The sequence below is a fragment of the Antennarius striatus genome, chromosome 10 (genome assembly GCF_040054535.1).
Source record: "Antennarius striatus isolate MH-2024 chromosome 10, ASM4005453v1, whole genome shotgun sequence".
NCBI lineage: Eukaryota > Metazoa > Chordata > Actinopteri > Lophiiformes > Antennariidae > Antennarius > Antennarius striatus.
The window spans coordinates 12,884,612-12,901,244 of NC_090785.1; the positions used below are offsets into that span (position 1 = coordinate 12,884,612).

Sequence of the window (16,633 nt, forward strand, 5' to 3'; positions counted from 1 at the left end):
AAAAAAACCACTTGATCATCTGTAAAAGACTGTAGTTGATAACCCTCGTTTTAAAATACCAATGAGGTTATGGAGCAGCATCACTGACGTAAGTCACACACTGAGTTCACGTCCCGCCGCTCAGATGACATGATGCTGTTATCTGTCGTTTGATATATGGTGGAGTCAAGGTTCAGTCATAATGTTATATTTTAGCTGTTTGATGAAGGGTGCTGAAAGCCGAAGCTGTGATGACATATTTATTGAGAAATATAACTCTCCATCATGTCTGCTTTTGTTGTTAATAGGATTACATGAAAACTACTGAACAGAGTTCTATGACAGCTGCTGTGAGAATAGATCGCATTAATGTGTGGTGCAGGTCTTGATAAAGCAGCCGATCCATGAATTTTCTTTCCCTTATTTCCTTTTCTTTTTAATAGGTTATGGAATTCAATTCAAATTGAATTGGATCCAATATGGAACCAATGGATTTATTATATCCTTTCTTACCAAAAATTGACAAATCATTATGACATAAAAGGATTTTACAAGGCTGATTATCTACATCCTGCACTCATATTGTGCTGCCAGCTTATATTGCAGGAATTGTTGTTTGCTGTTCTAAATATACTATTCCAACATCAGGTGAGGAGAAAAAAGTTGACTGTAAAGCCTCATTCACAGGCTGTCCGTATATACGATCAAATCTTTCTCTAGAATCATTCAAACCCAGAAACATGTTGAACACAGTAAAATAATGTTTTTAAAAAACCCAACAGGCTCAGAGCAGGTCTCTGCTTATACAGACACTTACGAACATAGTGCATTACAAGTGAAGACTGACCTGTTACATTTGATTCTAAACTAATTTAGTCGGCTGGGGTCTGTACTGATTCCACATTAAGCCATTGAGTGTTCATCCACATGGATCACATGACATTGTTGGTATTTGGTTAAGCCGGTGTAGTTTGGCAGAGCAGAGGAACACGCACTGGGATACGATATGACTGGGCAAATGGACTGGGTGGCTCCCATTAGGTATGTAGGACTGGTGGTATAATCGTAAGAATGTCTATTTGAATGGAGCGCATACAACAGAACTGAGGAATAAATAAGGGGGTAATCAATTCTAATGTTGTGATTTCCTGTCAGTATTTTCTCACTTTCTGTCCATTTTCCGTTGCACCTACCTGGTCCTATGGTTTCAATCTCACTGCACCACTGTGTTCGCTGTCTTCTTAGGTCTTTCAAAGTTGACTTGGTTGGCAATTTTGCCTGTCCATCCTGTTTTGGATTTGATGCCTTGATCATTTAATATATATAATTTTTTTTCAAAATGAAGCAATATCTGGATTGATCAGGCTATATTGGTCTCGGTACAGTATAAGTTCTTACCTTTCACAGAGACCTAAAATGTGTCTGACTGACTGACTGAATCTGTATTATTGGTGGCTAAGCAATGTGTACCTCGCCTCCCCGACCACATTGTTACCATACTGTGTCACACACACATATTTCTATCTCCAAAATCAGGATTTTGATCTGGATCCAACTGCATCATGACTTGTCAATGACTGATCGTTATTGTCTGACCTGGTAATATTTTATAACAATACAATAAAATACTAATATTTGAGTTTTGAACTGCCAGGCAGGAGGCCTAGAGGAAGACCAAAGAGGAGGTGTAGTGAATGCAGTGAAAGAGGACATGAAGGTAGTTGGTGTGAGAGAAGAGGATGCAGAGGACAGGGTTAGATGGAGGTAATTGATTTGCTGTGGCAACCCCTGAAAGGAAAAGCCGAAAGGAAAAGAAGAAGACAATAAAATACTATTAAAAGGTCCTACAGTGTCTCACTGTGTTCAATAAAGTGGAAAAAGGGATCCATAATGGTATCAGTACCCGGATTTGCAATAAAATATAATCAACTCTTCCTTTCCCTGTGATCTTCCACTGTACCTCTGCTGACAGCGGTACTAACTCACAGCATAGGACGAGATTTATTTATATTTTAAGGTTCTGCTCTTCATGACTGTGTGATCAGCCTCTGGACCCCCTCCAACATGGTGCCCATTACTCATAAACAGCCGGTCTGTGACTGGCAGCTCTGAGATGGTCTGCTTTCACCCCGGCTTCCACAGAGGCTGCAATTAGCCTGTCTGTTTCAGGTGGGGTGGAAGAAGAGAAAGAAGCCAGAACAAGGAGCAAGCTTATCTCAAAAGCTCAGGGCACGAGGGGTGAGACATTTGTGAAAAAGTAGAGGACTACAAATGATTCTTGAGATTTTAATTTGAATTCTATTGGCAGAAAAAGGGCCCAAAAAATTAGAGCGTCGCGGTGAGTTCCCTCCAGAAGATCTGTCAAGGTTAAAGAACAAACTAGCTGGGAAAATGTCTCTCTTTTGAACATGAACACCATGTTTCCCCAACCGTAGCCCACATTCTGTCCACCCCAAACACACACACACACACACACACACACACACACATACATTATGACAGACACACACACACTCACTACCACTGCAGTTTTCAGTTAAAGTCCGTGTACTTCTCTTTTGTTCCTTAACACTCAAACACCCACTCCATCCCAGATCCTTGGTTTTGTACTAACGTATTCCAGAGCATCAAACCAGAACCACATTTTATGAATGAATGGGGGATCCAAAGATAAAAGGCCATTTTATCCCATTATGGACCACCATTCAGCACAGACTGGCAGTGGACGAAACCAACACTTCACAATATAATTGTCAAATTATCCACTGCACGATTGATGCTGCAGATGTTCATCCCAGTGAAGAATCTTATACGTTGTGGTAACACTTGTAGGAAATCTGGACACTTGCATGTTCAAGACGTAACCCAACCAAGTTCAGGCCGCTTCTCCTTCAGGTGACCTGTTACCTCTTTCCCTGAATGCATTAACCCTTGTGTTTATTCACCCTGAGTTGGATTTTGCACCTCCAGACTCTAGAAATTTGTGCAGCACCTGAGGCCCCAATCTGATCTGATCTAAAAACATTACCCTAATTCTTACCTCAACATCACACCACTGGCTGCAGTCCACTGCACTCAGGCACGGAAGCCATTTGACACAGAGCTTTTTAAATTAGAGGGTTGCAAATGGTGACAGGGGGCTTTTCAATAATTAATTATTGAGTGTGACTTGTCATGCATAGTTGAACTGTTCCTAAGAGAGTCACCCAAAAAGATATGCGTGCATTTCAAAGCTAAAGCCATCTAGGGCAGATGTTTGTGTGGAGTTATTTGGATTGCTCTTTTGCGTGCAAGTATGTTTGTACACTCAAAATCCGCTTGAGCAACCAAATTCCAGCGTCTGTGGTTACAGGCCCTACTGATGGAGGTACCACCCAGGAGCCTGCATGAATAGTGGCAAATAACCAAGTTTCTCCCGTGCACACCAACATGCTCGGCACGGACAATGTGCAATTTTCTTGCATTTCAAAGAGACTTTGTTTATTTGGAATCAGATCATTAAAGGCAGCATCACGCAAGGACCGTCTTTCCCAAAAAAGAATGCAGACACACTTTTGCTAATGTGCTCCTAACACACTCAATATTTTAAGTGTTTATGTCAATGTGTCCCAAAACAAATACCTGAATGGGTGTAGCCTTATAGATGCATCAGCTACTGTAGTTAACTAAAAATTACAATGGACATCACACTCAGTTTGGTAACTTTAATTGTTCTGTCTTTTGTGTTTCTTATGGTTTTAATGGTTGTTAATAGTGATGTTGCCTGTAATCCCTCACGACACATGTCTTATGTATGTTTGCTCTGGCTTGCTTTATTGTGATCTGACTTTTTTGCTGTGCTCAGCTCATGCTAGCTCTGTTCAGGCCATGCTCTTTGTTTTAACTGTGCCTGCCTTTGTGTGGGGCTAGCCTTTCCCTGCCTTCACCTCCCATTAGCTGCGACACACGGTGACTATCCAGGCAGCCCTTCAGGACCAGCCTGCCACCCAATTCAAACCACCTGTTGGACAACACAACAATGGTTTGGATGCAGGATGCCAAGATGTCCTTCCCCAAACCTGTGAATAGTCACTAACAAATATAAAAATTTACACATGTTTAAGGCAGCTTTGTTCATTTCTTTCAGCCTTAGTAAAGCGTGTCAAGAAAGTTAGACGTTTATCACAGTCGCATGAGCGTGAAGTAGGCATCCATACCCTCCAGCAAACACACTCTCAGGTAGCTTCACGCTCAGACAATCTCTTTCAGATCAGAAAAGTACATTCAGCAATCTGACATTAAAAATAAAACAGGAAGGTCAGCCTGGTGCTATATCATGCTCTCAGCTTCTTATTTCGCAATCACATTCATCTTTTACATGACTGATTTTGACTGCATGGCATTCTCCAACGACGTTTACTAATCAGAGAATCACACACCATCACAGAGGATGGAATGTAGTCAATGCTGTGTGATGTAAATGGTGCTTTTTCATGATTGCTCCTAAAGACTTATAAATACCGTTTCATTCGTCACCCTCCAGTAATACCATCACTAATGTTAAACTTGCTTCCAATTTTTTTTAGTCAAAAGTCACATTTTTGTTGGTTTGAGGAACTTAATCCTGAGGTATCCTGTGCTTGAGTTCACATCAGCTCCTTGAAACATTCTCAACAGTGTTTTATAAAGTACTTATTTTAGGATTATTGTTAAAAACCTGATTCTGCACTGATGACGTGTTTCAGAAGAAGAAAACAAACCATTATAGAGCAGTAAAACGTGGCTGCAGTGCATAGGAGCCTTTCATTAATTTAATGCCTGTTGCTGCAGTCAGCATGGGTTTAATTTTGATATAAACATGTCTAACCATTTATTGCGCTATATTGGTTGCAGACAGATTGAATCAGTTTTATTTATAGTTTTGGTGAGTGTGCTGATGAGATGAGTCAGAGAAAAAGTCATCCTATACCCACTTACCTTATTAAAGCTGCACCAGGAACAAAGGAAATTTTTGTATAAAAAAGCTAATGATTTTAAACACGTGTAAAATATGAAATTTCTATATTAGGGATTATGTAATATAAGGACCATTTCCAAAACATGCTGTGCAGTTCTGTTTTTAATGATTGCTTCTGGTGCAACATGAGGAATAAGACAAACACGGGTGTTTGGTTGGACGATGTAAATACCCTTCATGAGTGGGGTACATATCTTTATTAGCTCAGCAGTGCAGATGAAAAAACATTTAATGGGATAAGGTAGGATTATAGTGTTACAGACAACAGACTACAAGTTCTAAACCCTTTCCGAGCCTCTAAACCTGGGCTGACCCGGGCAGGAGAGACACGGGGCAGCTGGAGAATGAATCACCACCATGTGAATCCTGTCTGTTGTCTTTTTCTCTTTCTGTCGCTGTTTACATTTCAGCATGTGTCCCCCATCCTTTTGCAATGAACATTGGACAAACACAAGGAAAGACTGACAAACTAGGAGATGTTATGTTGTGTTTCAGACAAAGAGAAGGAACAACTGTCCCCCTTTGTGAAAAGAAGACGCTGAACCAGTAGAGGGAAATTCTCCCAATATCAACAGATCATTGAACATTTATAATGAGTAAATTCATTATTAGTGATGAGCATCAAGACCCTGACAAATAAAATGACTTAATTTGCGACTTTTGAAAAATGTTGTTGCTTCAGCATCTTTGAAATTATAAAACAAAATGCATTTTTAGTCAAACTTTTTTTTAATACTTTTTGGGGGGGGGTTTACAGGTATGTATGTGCATCAATTTAATTACTAATTTATTTCAGTTTCTGTCCTTTTCATTTTTGATGCTTTGTCAGAAAGAAGTTTGTTCTTGTTCGAAAAAAGAATTTACAGAAGAAACGGTTCCCTCCAGCTAATATGGAAGCAAGAAGTTGACCTTTGCTACTTGCATGCTTCCTTTCCATACTGTTACCCCACGCACTCTTCCTTTACACTTAAATTTAATTTTCAGGAGGTGTATTAGGTATATGCAACACTAGAGGAATGGTGGGGTTAGGAGGTGGATGGATAGATGGATGTGAGTCCTGCGGTCGTACATGCAGAGTATCACATTCTGCTAGCTCTTTATTGCTCCCAGTTGTTGTCTTAAACAAAATGGAGTCTAAGAGGAGAGGGAGGGGGGGTCAGTCCAGCAAAAACCTTTGTGTTCACTGGGAGATTGCTAGCGAGAAATGTCACAGTGGCTGAATCAATGTGAAACAGAAAGAGCAGCTGGGGAATGGAAGAGTGTGTGTCGGTAAATGAAACTAAAAGTGATGCAGGAGTTTCTCGGGATGGATTTTGCTCATTTTTGCTCTGAATGTGAAACAGGGCAGCAAGAGACAAAAGGAGGAACGTGGTTCATGTGTGATTTTTAACACGCAGAAACACTTGCAGCCGTTAAAAGTGTTGATGGAGAAATTGCTTCTAACTCGGTGAGGGTCAATCATGCTTGTCAGCTAAAATGCTGAATTTGCTTCAGTGTATCCATGTTAGGTTTTATGAGGTTGTGCTCATGTGCGTGCCTTTCTTAATGTGTGTTTGTGAGCTTATATACTAAATTCCCTCGAGTGAAAATCAAATTCTTAACCCTGTAAATGTGTCCATATGGTGGTTGTATTCTCAAACACATTAGCAAACTATGCAATGAATGTCATAACTCAGCATTTCCTACATAGAAACACAGTGCTAATGACAGAAACACAGCATCACACTCTCAGGTCTTAATATATAACCTAGCTAAGGACACAATCCAAGCAACAGGTATCAGAAGCAAAGTTAGGTTTAGCTGCTTATGTGTTTTTACAACATAAATTTCACTGTTTTCAGTTGCAAACCTGCAAAAGGAGGAAAAGAACTTAAGAACCCTCATTTATTCCAAAGATCCTACTTCTAAAACACTGATTTGCGATGGCTTTTCTCCAGAGCACATAAAAATGTTTCCACAAAAGCAAAAGTTTTTGCCACAAAGCTTACTTTGAAGCCAACCTCTAATTCGTCCATTTCTCCTGTGGAAATGATGAATACGTGTTGACATGTTGGTCAACCAGTGCTTCAGTCTGTCTTGTGTATGTTTGTTGATGGCACTCAAACAAGCGTTTGATAGTATCAGCCAGTATTGGCCTGCTAACATCGAAGTTATGAATGTCAGATGCTGAAATGAGGTTTTAAATTACTTGGGGGTTAGGAAAGTTAAAACAGTTTACCATAGAGCAATGCCACTGACCTATGTCAAATAATGTGTGTTGTTTTATTGTTTTATTGTTATCATTCATACAGAAGGTGCTGAGTTTGTTGTGCTTCAGAGTCATTTTCAGACACGTGACTGAATAACTCTATATTACACATTGATATTGTGGAGCTCAGCGTTAGGGTTAGGGTTAATGTTAGGGTCAGGGTTACATTTATGGTAGGCAGCAAAATATTACGTCCATCAGAAGGCTGTGTGTTTGATGATCATTTGAAGGTAAGCAGGTATGCTTAGGCTGCAGACGAGCACTGGATCAGTGGATCTGGTTCCATCAGTGCTGCCAACTCTCCCAGGACAGGGGCCAGTGATGCAATGATGGTTAAGGTGACCCGCTCTAAAGCCAGCAAACCAACTCTGTCACTATATATCTAAGCCAGGATTAGATTAGAAAAGAATGGGGGAAACCTGGGGAAAATCTTCTAAACATTTGCAATTGATGTGCAGATATGAGATATGACTTCTTAGGGGTTCATCAGCGTCAGGGCCGGATGGTATTATGTGTGAAAGTGTCCCATGACGTGTCTCTCGGTATTACTCCACACCTGTGGCAGTGACAGATGACCGCCTTCAGCACTTCCTCCCATCTTCACACTGCACTGTATCTTCGCTTGCCTCCTTGAACATCCTCACATCTAGTTTAGATTGTATGAACTTTCAAGAACTGAATTGTCTTCAAGCAGCATAACCTTCATTTGATGTTGATCACTGTCAGCCTAGCAATTAAAATGATCACAGTACATCCATGGAGTAAAACATGGTCTCTTTTTCATTTCTTGTCATTTTCACATCGATCATCAAATTCCTGCTACAGAGACTCTTCACTTTGCTGCCTTTGATTATGTAGAGAGTGACCGATCAGTTACTTTGCTTCCTACCCAACTTGAAGGTATTTTAGTTGATATTGTGGGCTAAATGCTTCTAGCTCTATTCTAGCATGAGCTTGTGACATTTTCTGACTGACAATCCCATAAAGACACAGTAAATTAAGATTAACATCTAAACCAAATCACTATGTCTCATGCTCATTTCCCTATATTTCATTATTCAATACTATCTTATGAAATATGAACAGAAATAAGAAAGTACTTCCATACTTACATGTGTGTGTCCACACACACACACACACACACACACACACACACACACACACACACACACACACACACACACACACACACACACTGCTCCTCTGTGATGCTGTCATTAATTCCTCCAGGCAATATCCTCTACATCAGCCCGTCATCACCTTCACTTCCCTTCAACTCTGCCACTCCAAACCAATCTCAATCATGCGCCTCAGTCACTATGACGCCCGCTCCTCCAGCATTTGGCGACCAACCTGTCAACATGCCGACGGTCAGCTTTCATGTCTCACATAAAGGCAGTAGGCATGGCCCCTGGCGATCCATATCCTATAATGAATATCCCCTCCAGAAGCACTTTACACGGCCGTTGACCATGTTGTACAAGGAGTTTTACAGGACTGTAAAGGCATCCATCCATCCCTCCTGGCTCCCATATTTTTAATGTGTTTTGTTATATTTAAACCTCCTGCCAACATCAAGTGTATTATTTCCTTTGCTTTGTCTCTGCCAAGTCATTTTTCCACTGCCACTATGTTTCCTTCCATCCTGCCACTCCCAGGAACTTTAACCTGTTGTTTATTGCAGTGTAGGCTTCAGCAGAGGAAGTAGGGCCCACGATGGAATATGGAGACTATTAATATTACTGCTGGCGAATTAGTGGCTGTATTAATTCTCCATTTTTACATTTTAATTTACCTGAAGAATTTATGGCTGCTAAAAATGTCAAACTGCATCAGATTAAGAGCTAAAAAGGGTGCTGAAAAATGCAGTCCTGCGGTTCATGCTAGACTCAAAAGTAGAGCACAGGCAAAGAAACTAATAGTGTATTGCTGCTGCGCAAAGGAGTAAAAGAAGGATGAAAGCAGGAGAGGTAGACATGAGGAGGAGGTTTAGGAGCATGACTGAGCTCCATTTGAAGGGGTGGGCGAAGTAAGGAAGTGATTATGCCACTACAATAACCTCAATAATGACAATAGGGAAAACATGTCTGCAGCCACAACCACTTAGCATCAGGAACAGCACACAGTATGGCTCCTATTTCATTACATGGGCAGGACTGAGTGTGGGAGGATGGGCGGATGGAAACAAGAGAAAGAAATAAGGTGTTACGCGCAGGAGGGTTTCTGCCCACAGAGAAGCAAGATTTAGTTAAGTCATAAAGTGGCTGTCAAACTTTCTTTCCTCCTATGGAGTTTATGTCAAACTTAGCTGGCTAACACGAAGGTCCAGTGTGAAAGCTCAGATCAGTATACACAATGATCACGTTGAACGCTTTCTGTTTGGTTGATGAAAGTAACCAAATAATGCACAGAATGAGTGAGCGTTTTCAAATCTGATTATTTATATTGAATGTGCATAAGAAGAAGAAAATACAAGTGAAAAATACCAGTGTCTTGTTTTAATGAACCTCAGAGACCACCGCCAAGTCCATCAGTACCTCCACTTGTGCTGCCTTGTGTTTACTAGGGATATTTTTATGTCCTCCTTATCCGACTGTCGCCAAGACTTTTGTGTGTTTCGTCAATTTTTTTCTCAAGATCAAACAAGACATGACTGTCCAAACTCCAATCAACAGTATAGCAGCTAGTAAAATACTATTTTCTAACAGTTGCTTAGGCAGAATAAATTGTCCACCTCTTAAACGACACCTCTGTAATTAGTAGGAAACCCCTCACACAAATCAAGCGGGGGAGGGTTATCACTCAGATTCTCCACAGCCCTCCTGCTATTTTTCATTGTTTTACCAACATGTCCATCGCCACATGAAATGGTTTTACTAGAACAGAGCTGCTACACTGCGTGGTCACAGGAAGATGGCATGATATTTATGAACTTGATTTTTATCCAGTGTGAGAAGAGATCCCAAGGTCCAGTTCGTTCAGTCTGAGGTGAAATCATAGGGTACATTTGGTTCTGGGTGTCACAGCTTTGTTTTTATTTTCTAGCATCTTCAATAGCTCCTTGCATCATTTTTAGATGGACATTTTCGTACTGTGCCAGCTCATGCGGGCTTCATGCCAGACACAACACACGACCCACCAGCAGTTAAACAGCAAGTTCTGCTCAGTTGTTTTCTGCTCGTCCATGCAGTGCTGATTTGGGGGTATTTATAGTTCTGTCTGTGTGTTTTCACAGGGCCTCCGGGGAAACGTGGAAGGATGGGAAGAAGAGGGGAACCCGGTAAGTGATGCTCCCCACCTGCTTTGTTTGTTTATTTGTCCTTTCTGACTTTTCCTGGAAGTCTCACTCTTTTATTTGCTCCTTTTTTTTTTCCCTGGGTGACTACATAGGTTTCAGGGCTTGTAAAGGCAGTGACCCATGAGTCAGGCCAGTGGATGATGGGCCGCAGTTGGCCTTACTCCCTGTCCTTTGCTATTTGCACTGAATCAGCCTTAACCTTGGCCATGTGGTTGCACTAACTTTACACAGATGTCGGTCGTTCTCGCTGAGCGGTAGCAGCTGCAGTTGTACACGTCTAATAAGACTTTCCCATGCCAACATCAATACCCACCATTATTGTAATGCAGACCACAAAATGGTCATTGAGGGGAAAAAATAGTGCAGAAACATAACTCCAACTGCACAAAAGGTCCTCCTGACAGGCTAAACGTTAGACTCGAGGTTTCAGTCACATTCATTAAATTGGTGGTTGAGTCCGGTAGCATGACACTATTGTGATTTTATGCGCGGACTGCAATTGTTCTGCAGGATATGTGTCAGATGCTAATACATTTAATGTGGTTCTGAGTCACTTGTTGTAGATGTTTAGGAGACCACTTCCTAGAAAGATGCTTACAAATCACTGTTAAACATTAATTCTTCTTCTTTGTTTTACCAAGAAACGTCAAATTATCAAAGCAAAATAGCATAACTCAAATGAATAATTGCAAACTCTTGTTGTTTTTGTAATTAGGTTTTTAATGCAGAATAATAAATTAGGGGAAACCAAACTAAAGCATCATACCCTTTAGTGTCATATTAACCTAATGTTTTCATATTTCATTTTTGTTTCCCCTTCATGCTAAAGCAATGAAATTTTAAAAACAAATCGTAAATATATCGTTCTATTTTCTTAAAGGCTCCATCATGTCCTACAACAGCTGAGCACTGTTATTCAGACAGAGTTAAAATTGTATCTGCTGGCTTTAATTATTGGTTGTGATTATTTACAGCTGCATGACAGTGGATGTGGGACTGACCCCGTACAACGCTGTGGCTTCCTGATGTGATTTTAATAGTTTCTGGACAACAATGGTAGCTGGGTTTTGGTGTTTCCATGGGATTTATTGACAATAAGACAAATATAGATTGTAACCACTTGTCCTTTATAATTACCTCCATCCTCCCATCGTCCAACGATCAACATAGATTACACAAATCTTCTGCAGTTCCATCAGGCGATTACTAAAACGAGTAAATGACTGCTGGTCATCAAGGTGGTATGTATTTCCAGCCGCTTGGACTTTTGGAGGATTATCATTACAGAATGGTTTGCTGCTAAAGTTTCATCTCATTGGCTGCTCTATTTTAGGTTCAGAATGGTCTGTTTTGAAACAGGGAGATGTGGTCCTGTTTACTTTGTCTCTCATCTTGTTTCCGTTCGCGTCCTCACATTTCAGCATGTGCTGCAGCGGTTGAGGAGGGCTGTTACGCCATCTTCTAGGACAATGTTTTACAAGAGCAGGTTTCTGTCAAAGAAATAAATGAGAGTAGAGAGAAGAAACAGAAATGCAAACCTAAATAACAGGAAAGGGTTCAGACAGAGTAACTGTCACCCTGTCTCCTTTATAAATCTTTCCTCTTCCTTTGACATTTTTCTCTTTTATTTTCAGTCTCTTTCTTTCTGGTCTCCACAATCTCACCTGTCTCAAGTTCAGTGGTTAAATCTGGCGTCTGAAGCCTGTGTTATTTACCCAACTGTCTAACCCAGGAGGTCCATGTCCTGGGGTCTAGACACAGCTAGGCTTGATTGACTTTGTCTTCATGCCTCATAAACCCAGACACCTCTGTCTTCTTCCTCCTCTTACATCTCTCCTCCTCAACCACCTTCATTTTTCGTTCCTCTTTCTACTCACCCCAAAAATGTCCTGCCTTTTTGAATCAAACGGCCAACTTCAAGGCTCATGTAGATTCTGGTCACATTAGCATTTTTTTTTTGTGTGTGTGTTTAAATAGTTACAGAACACCACAAATGTCCTGCTTCTCTCCAGAGGGATTCTGTTTTCAATCTTGAATCGTATGATGTTTAGTTTTGCATCTGACGAACTCAGAAACAGAACTGCATTGGTGGCGTAACTCCAAATTGGGCCGTGTAATGTAATTCTGTTAACCACATACAGGCACAATGATTGGTTTTTTAGTTTAAATAAGATCAATTTAAAACAATTACTAATATAAAAGTTTTCATGGCAAAATGATATGTTCACTTTGTACAGGTCTGAGTGGGTTATTAGTGCACAGCCTTGGACTTTTAAAAGAACATTCCTTTAAGACCAAGACAGAGAGAAGTCTTTGATCACTACTCTTGTTTTTGCTTCGTATGAAAAGCAGAGTGTACTTTCTGCTGCCGAGACTCAACATCAGAGCATTTCAATCAGATCTGAGAGACTGCCCTGGAGAGATACCTAAGACATCTTTTTCATGATTTAAATGGGTGAATAGTTTGCAGCAAACTCTAATGTTTTCCCCAACTGTTTGTTCCCGATCTTATACACCCATATCTTCTTCGGAAACAAAGTCTGGACATGACTTCATGTCCTAATGCAAAACATGACCCATTATCCAGAAGTCTGTTTATCATAACAGGGTCACCGCAAACTCCAAATGCAGTGGTTCTAATGAGCTTTTTCTGTACCATATTTACGGGGTTAATTGCAGTCATCATCTAACAAACCACATTGCATATGCAGTTTTTTTGTTGTTTACCACTGTTCAGAGGAATTGATTGCTGTACAAACCAGATGTTAGAGTAGCACACTCGTGCTGTGCTGTATGTCACTGTAAATGTATGTAATGTACTTCTTTATTCATGCTTGATCTCTCTTTTTCTCTTGCAGGATCTCCTGTAAGTATGACTTTGTCTTGGTCCTGTAATATTAACACCAATATTTAGCTTTTCTTGTGGAAATCAACATGCAAACACAAACAAACACGCATGCTTTTCTTTTATTTTCCACTCAAACTCTGATATTCTCCTGCTGCTGTAACACACAGACATACTAATGTGTGTGTGTGTGTGTGTGTGTGTGTGTGTGTGTGTGTGTGTGTGTGTGTGTGTGTGTGTGTGTGTGTGTGTGTGTGTGTGTGTGTGTGTGTGTGCGTGCGTGCGTACGTGCGTGCGTGCATGTGTGTGTGTTTCATATGGATGGTGAAGGAATGTTGAGATTGGCAGCGTGTCATCCTCTTCTGGGGGACCATTACTCCTGCTGACACACCCATGCACACATCAGATCAAACACACACATGAAAAAACTTGTCCTGACATGGAATTAATGATGCCCGCAGCTTTTTTCCCATTTGAATTTAAATGTTGCAACCCTCCTAAAAAAAAAAATAGATCCATTATTGATTTTCTTTCTTTAATTTAAGATATTTTGGTCGCATGTGGCACAGATCAGACATGCAGGAGGGCAAATTCTCCTGAACACACCATAAACCTTTCCTGACTGTGCACCTGGTTTACACTGAGGGGGCATGAAACAACATATAATTTGTTTTCCTGAACACATCCAAAGAGCAGCTTCCATCTCTTGGAGCTGGATGCAAGATGTGCTTTTTCAGTCACTGTCACAGTCTGGCCTGTCAGCTGTAGTAGTTTAATTCATTTAAAACATTTATCATGTGTATCATTTCATGTTTGTCTTCTTTAAAAGATTTTTATAATAATAAACGCAGCATGTTGTGTGCAGTTGTGGGTTCCTGTGCTAACCCATCTAAATGCTTCATGCATTAATCTCTAACCTCAACAGGGCAAATCTGGACGGGATGGATACCCGGTAAATCTGATTTATTTGTTATTGCTCCACTGTTTATTTCAACCAATCACAATCTCTAATGTTCTCTGTATTTATTCCACTCTTCCAGCTTGGAAATGCGTTTTTCTGTTTCCTTTCACTGTCTCTTTGTCATTAGGGAAATTGTTTTCTCCTTGCTTTTTTATGCAGCCCTCACCAGTTGCTGTTCACCAGTGATATATCCTGCCCCATAAAGTAAAAATAACACAAATACGAAGGACATGTGCATTTAAACACATTCATACATCAGCATTCTGAGCTGGGAAGTCATGTGTAAAAATAAGTACACAGAAAGACAATAAAACTGAAGCTGTCAGTTAGCCTCAGAATACCAATGAAAATATGAAGCATTCACCCACGTGGTGCGAATCATGGTCACCATGGGGATTACTGATGTTAATAAAGTAACTGTGTCCATCCAGAGCTACTGAATGCAAATCAGACACCTGATTTCTACCAGAGGCGAACCACGACAGGACCGGTTCCTGTGTTACCCAGAGAAGCAGTGGCCTCTTGTGGAGAAAGTCTGTTATCTGCCGGACGCCAGCGCTGAGATGAAACCACTCACAGCTCTGTTGCTGATTTGTGGTTCAGGCATGGCCAAAGTCTTACCACCTAAAACAGACACGCACCCGTACTGTTCATGTCATATATAGCAGATGGATTCAATGTGGATGGTGAGCAGTTCTCATGAAGCATTAGAATGAGCTGAGTCGATATACAGGCGTGTTATGTGTTCCGAATGATTCCTTCTGTCTGGTCGCCATGGTGACTCAAAATGTACGGCTGGTGTTGTGCTCCACACAGCATCTTGTTGACTATTTTTGTTTCTCTTTGGGGTTTCATTGTGCTTTGGTTTGTTGTGTGTTTTTGGTAAGTTCATTACCCAGTTAGAATCCCAGTCTGCCAGGCAGTGCTCAGCTTTCCATGACTGGAAATGTCTGCTGCTAATTACACACAGGTGGACTCGGAGAAGAGTGTGAACATTTTCGTTGGTTTGCCTGTGACTCTATTCATCCTTGCCACTGTCTTCATTAGAAAGCCCAAAGTCGTGGCACATGGTAGCTTTCGAAGCATTTAAGCAAATCATGTATTGCGTTACTTTAAAACTGCATAATCTGTGCACTCCCAGTCTAATTAGGATGAAAATCCCTCCTTACAGATCTATAATCATACAGATGCAAAAAATCTGAAAACGTTTGCTAAGTCCAAGTGGGTAACTCGCTCTGCATGACGCATGAGTGTAGAAAGGATGACAAAGCAAGCTGTGTGTATGAAGTTACAGTTGATTAATCACACTGGCAATTAACAGGGACAGAACATTATTTCATAAAGCAGCAACAGTGGTTATCAGGTTTCAAAAGCTGTGGCTTAAATAGATCCATTCTTCCTGTTTGGTAGAAGTGTTTGTGTGTCTGTGTCCATATGTGCACATGTGTGTGTGTGAAATCCATCCAACAGCCCAAAGTTTATCTGTAACAGAGGCCAGAGCTGTGGCCAGACAGTCTGTGTGTGTGTGTGTGTGTGCGTGCGTGTGTGTGTGTGTGTGTGTGTGTGTGTGTGTGCGTGTGTGTGTGTGTGTGTGTGTGCGTGCGTTCGTGCGTGTGTGTGTTTAAATTGTGCCGCTCATGTGGAGGGGGCATGCTCACATCAACACAAATGAGTTAAGTCAGGTCCTGAGCGCTGCGGTGCTAACTCTGTCGTGCCAACACGTGTTCTCTCTCTGTTTTCAACTTTCCAACACTTTCTATCTCACCTCTTTCACCCTTTAACCTAATCTTAACTTTAATCTTCTGTGGAGTTTTCATGTTCTTGTGTTGGCAAGGGTTCACTTCTGGTGCACTGCTGTCCTCCCACAGTCCAAAAATGTACAATCCTGTCTGTTGTGCCCCCCCCCACCCCCCACCTGCAAGTGGTTATAGATACTAGATGCACTTTTACAAGAAGCAGTATCATGTTAGTATTTATATGTGGCGTGAGTTATTTTACCTCAGTGAAGGAATCAGAATACTTCTTCCAGCACTGAGTATTGTGTCGGCTCTGTCTTAACTGTGTGTATGTGTGTGTGTGTGTGTGTGTGTGTGTGTGTGTGTGTGTGTGTGTGTGTGTGTGTGTGTGTGTGTGTGTGTTCATGTGTTGTACTTTATTCAGGTGGCATACACATGTCTAACGGTTCTACATCTTCATTTGACTAATGCATGCAGCTTCATCTTCTACCGAAGCATTACTAAGATGATAAACAGTGTTAATGACATGTGGTTTGTGTGTAGGATCGGCGTGCGTGTGTGTGTGTGTGT

General features: G+C 41.0%; 1 protein-coding gene across 1 annotated transcript in view; it reads left to right on the forward strand.

The window, feature by feature from the left end:
* The window catches only part of LOC137602950 (collagen alpha-1(XXIII) chain), a 110,353-nt gene that overhangs the window by 70,074 nt on the left and 23,646 nt on the right, over window positions 1-16,633 (forward strand). Inside the window, 2 exon segments of the mRNA XM_068326086.1 lie at window positions 10,459-10,523; window positions 14,292-14,318. Of these exon segments, the coding sequence (XP_068182187.1) occupies window positions 10,459-10,523; window positions 14,292-14,318 (92 nt within the window).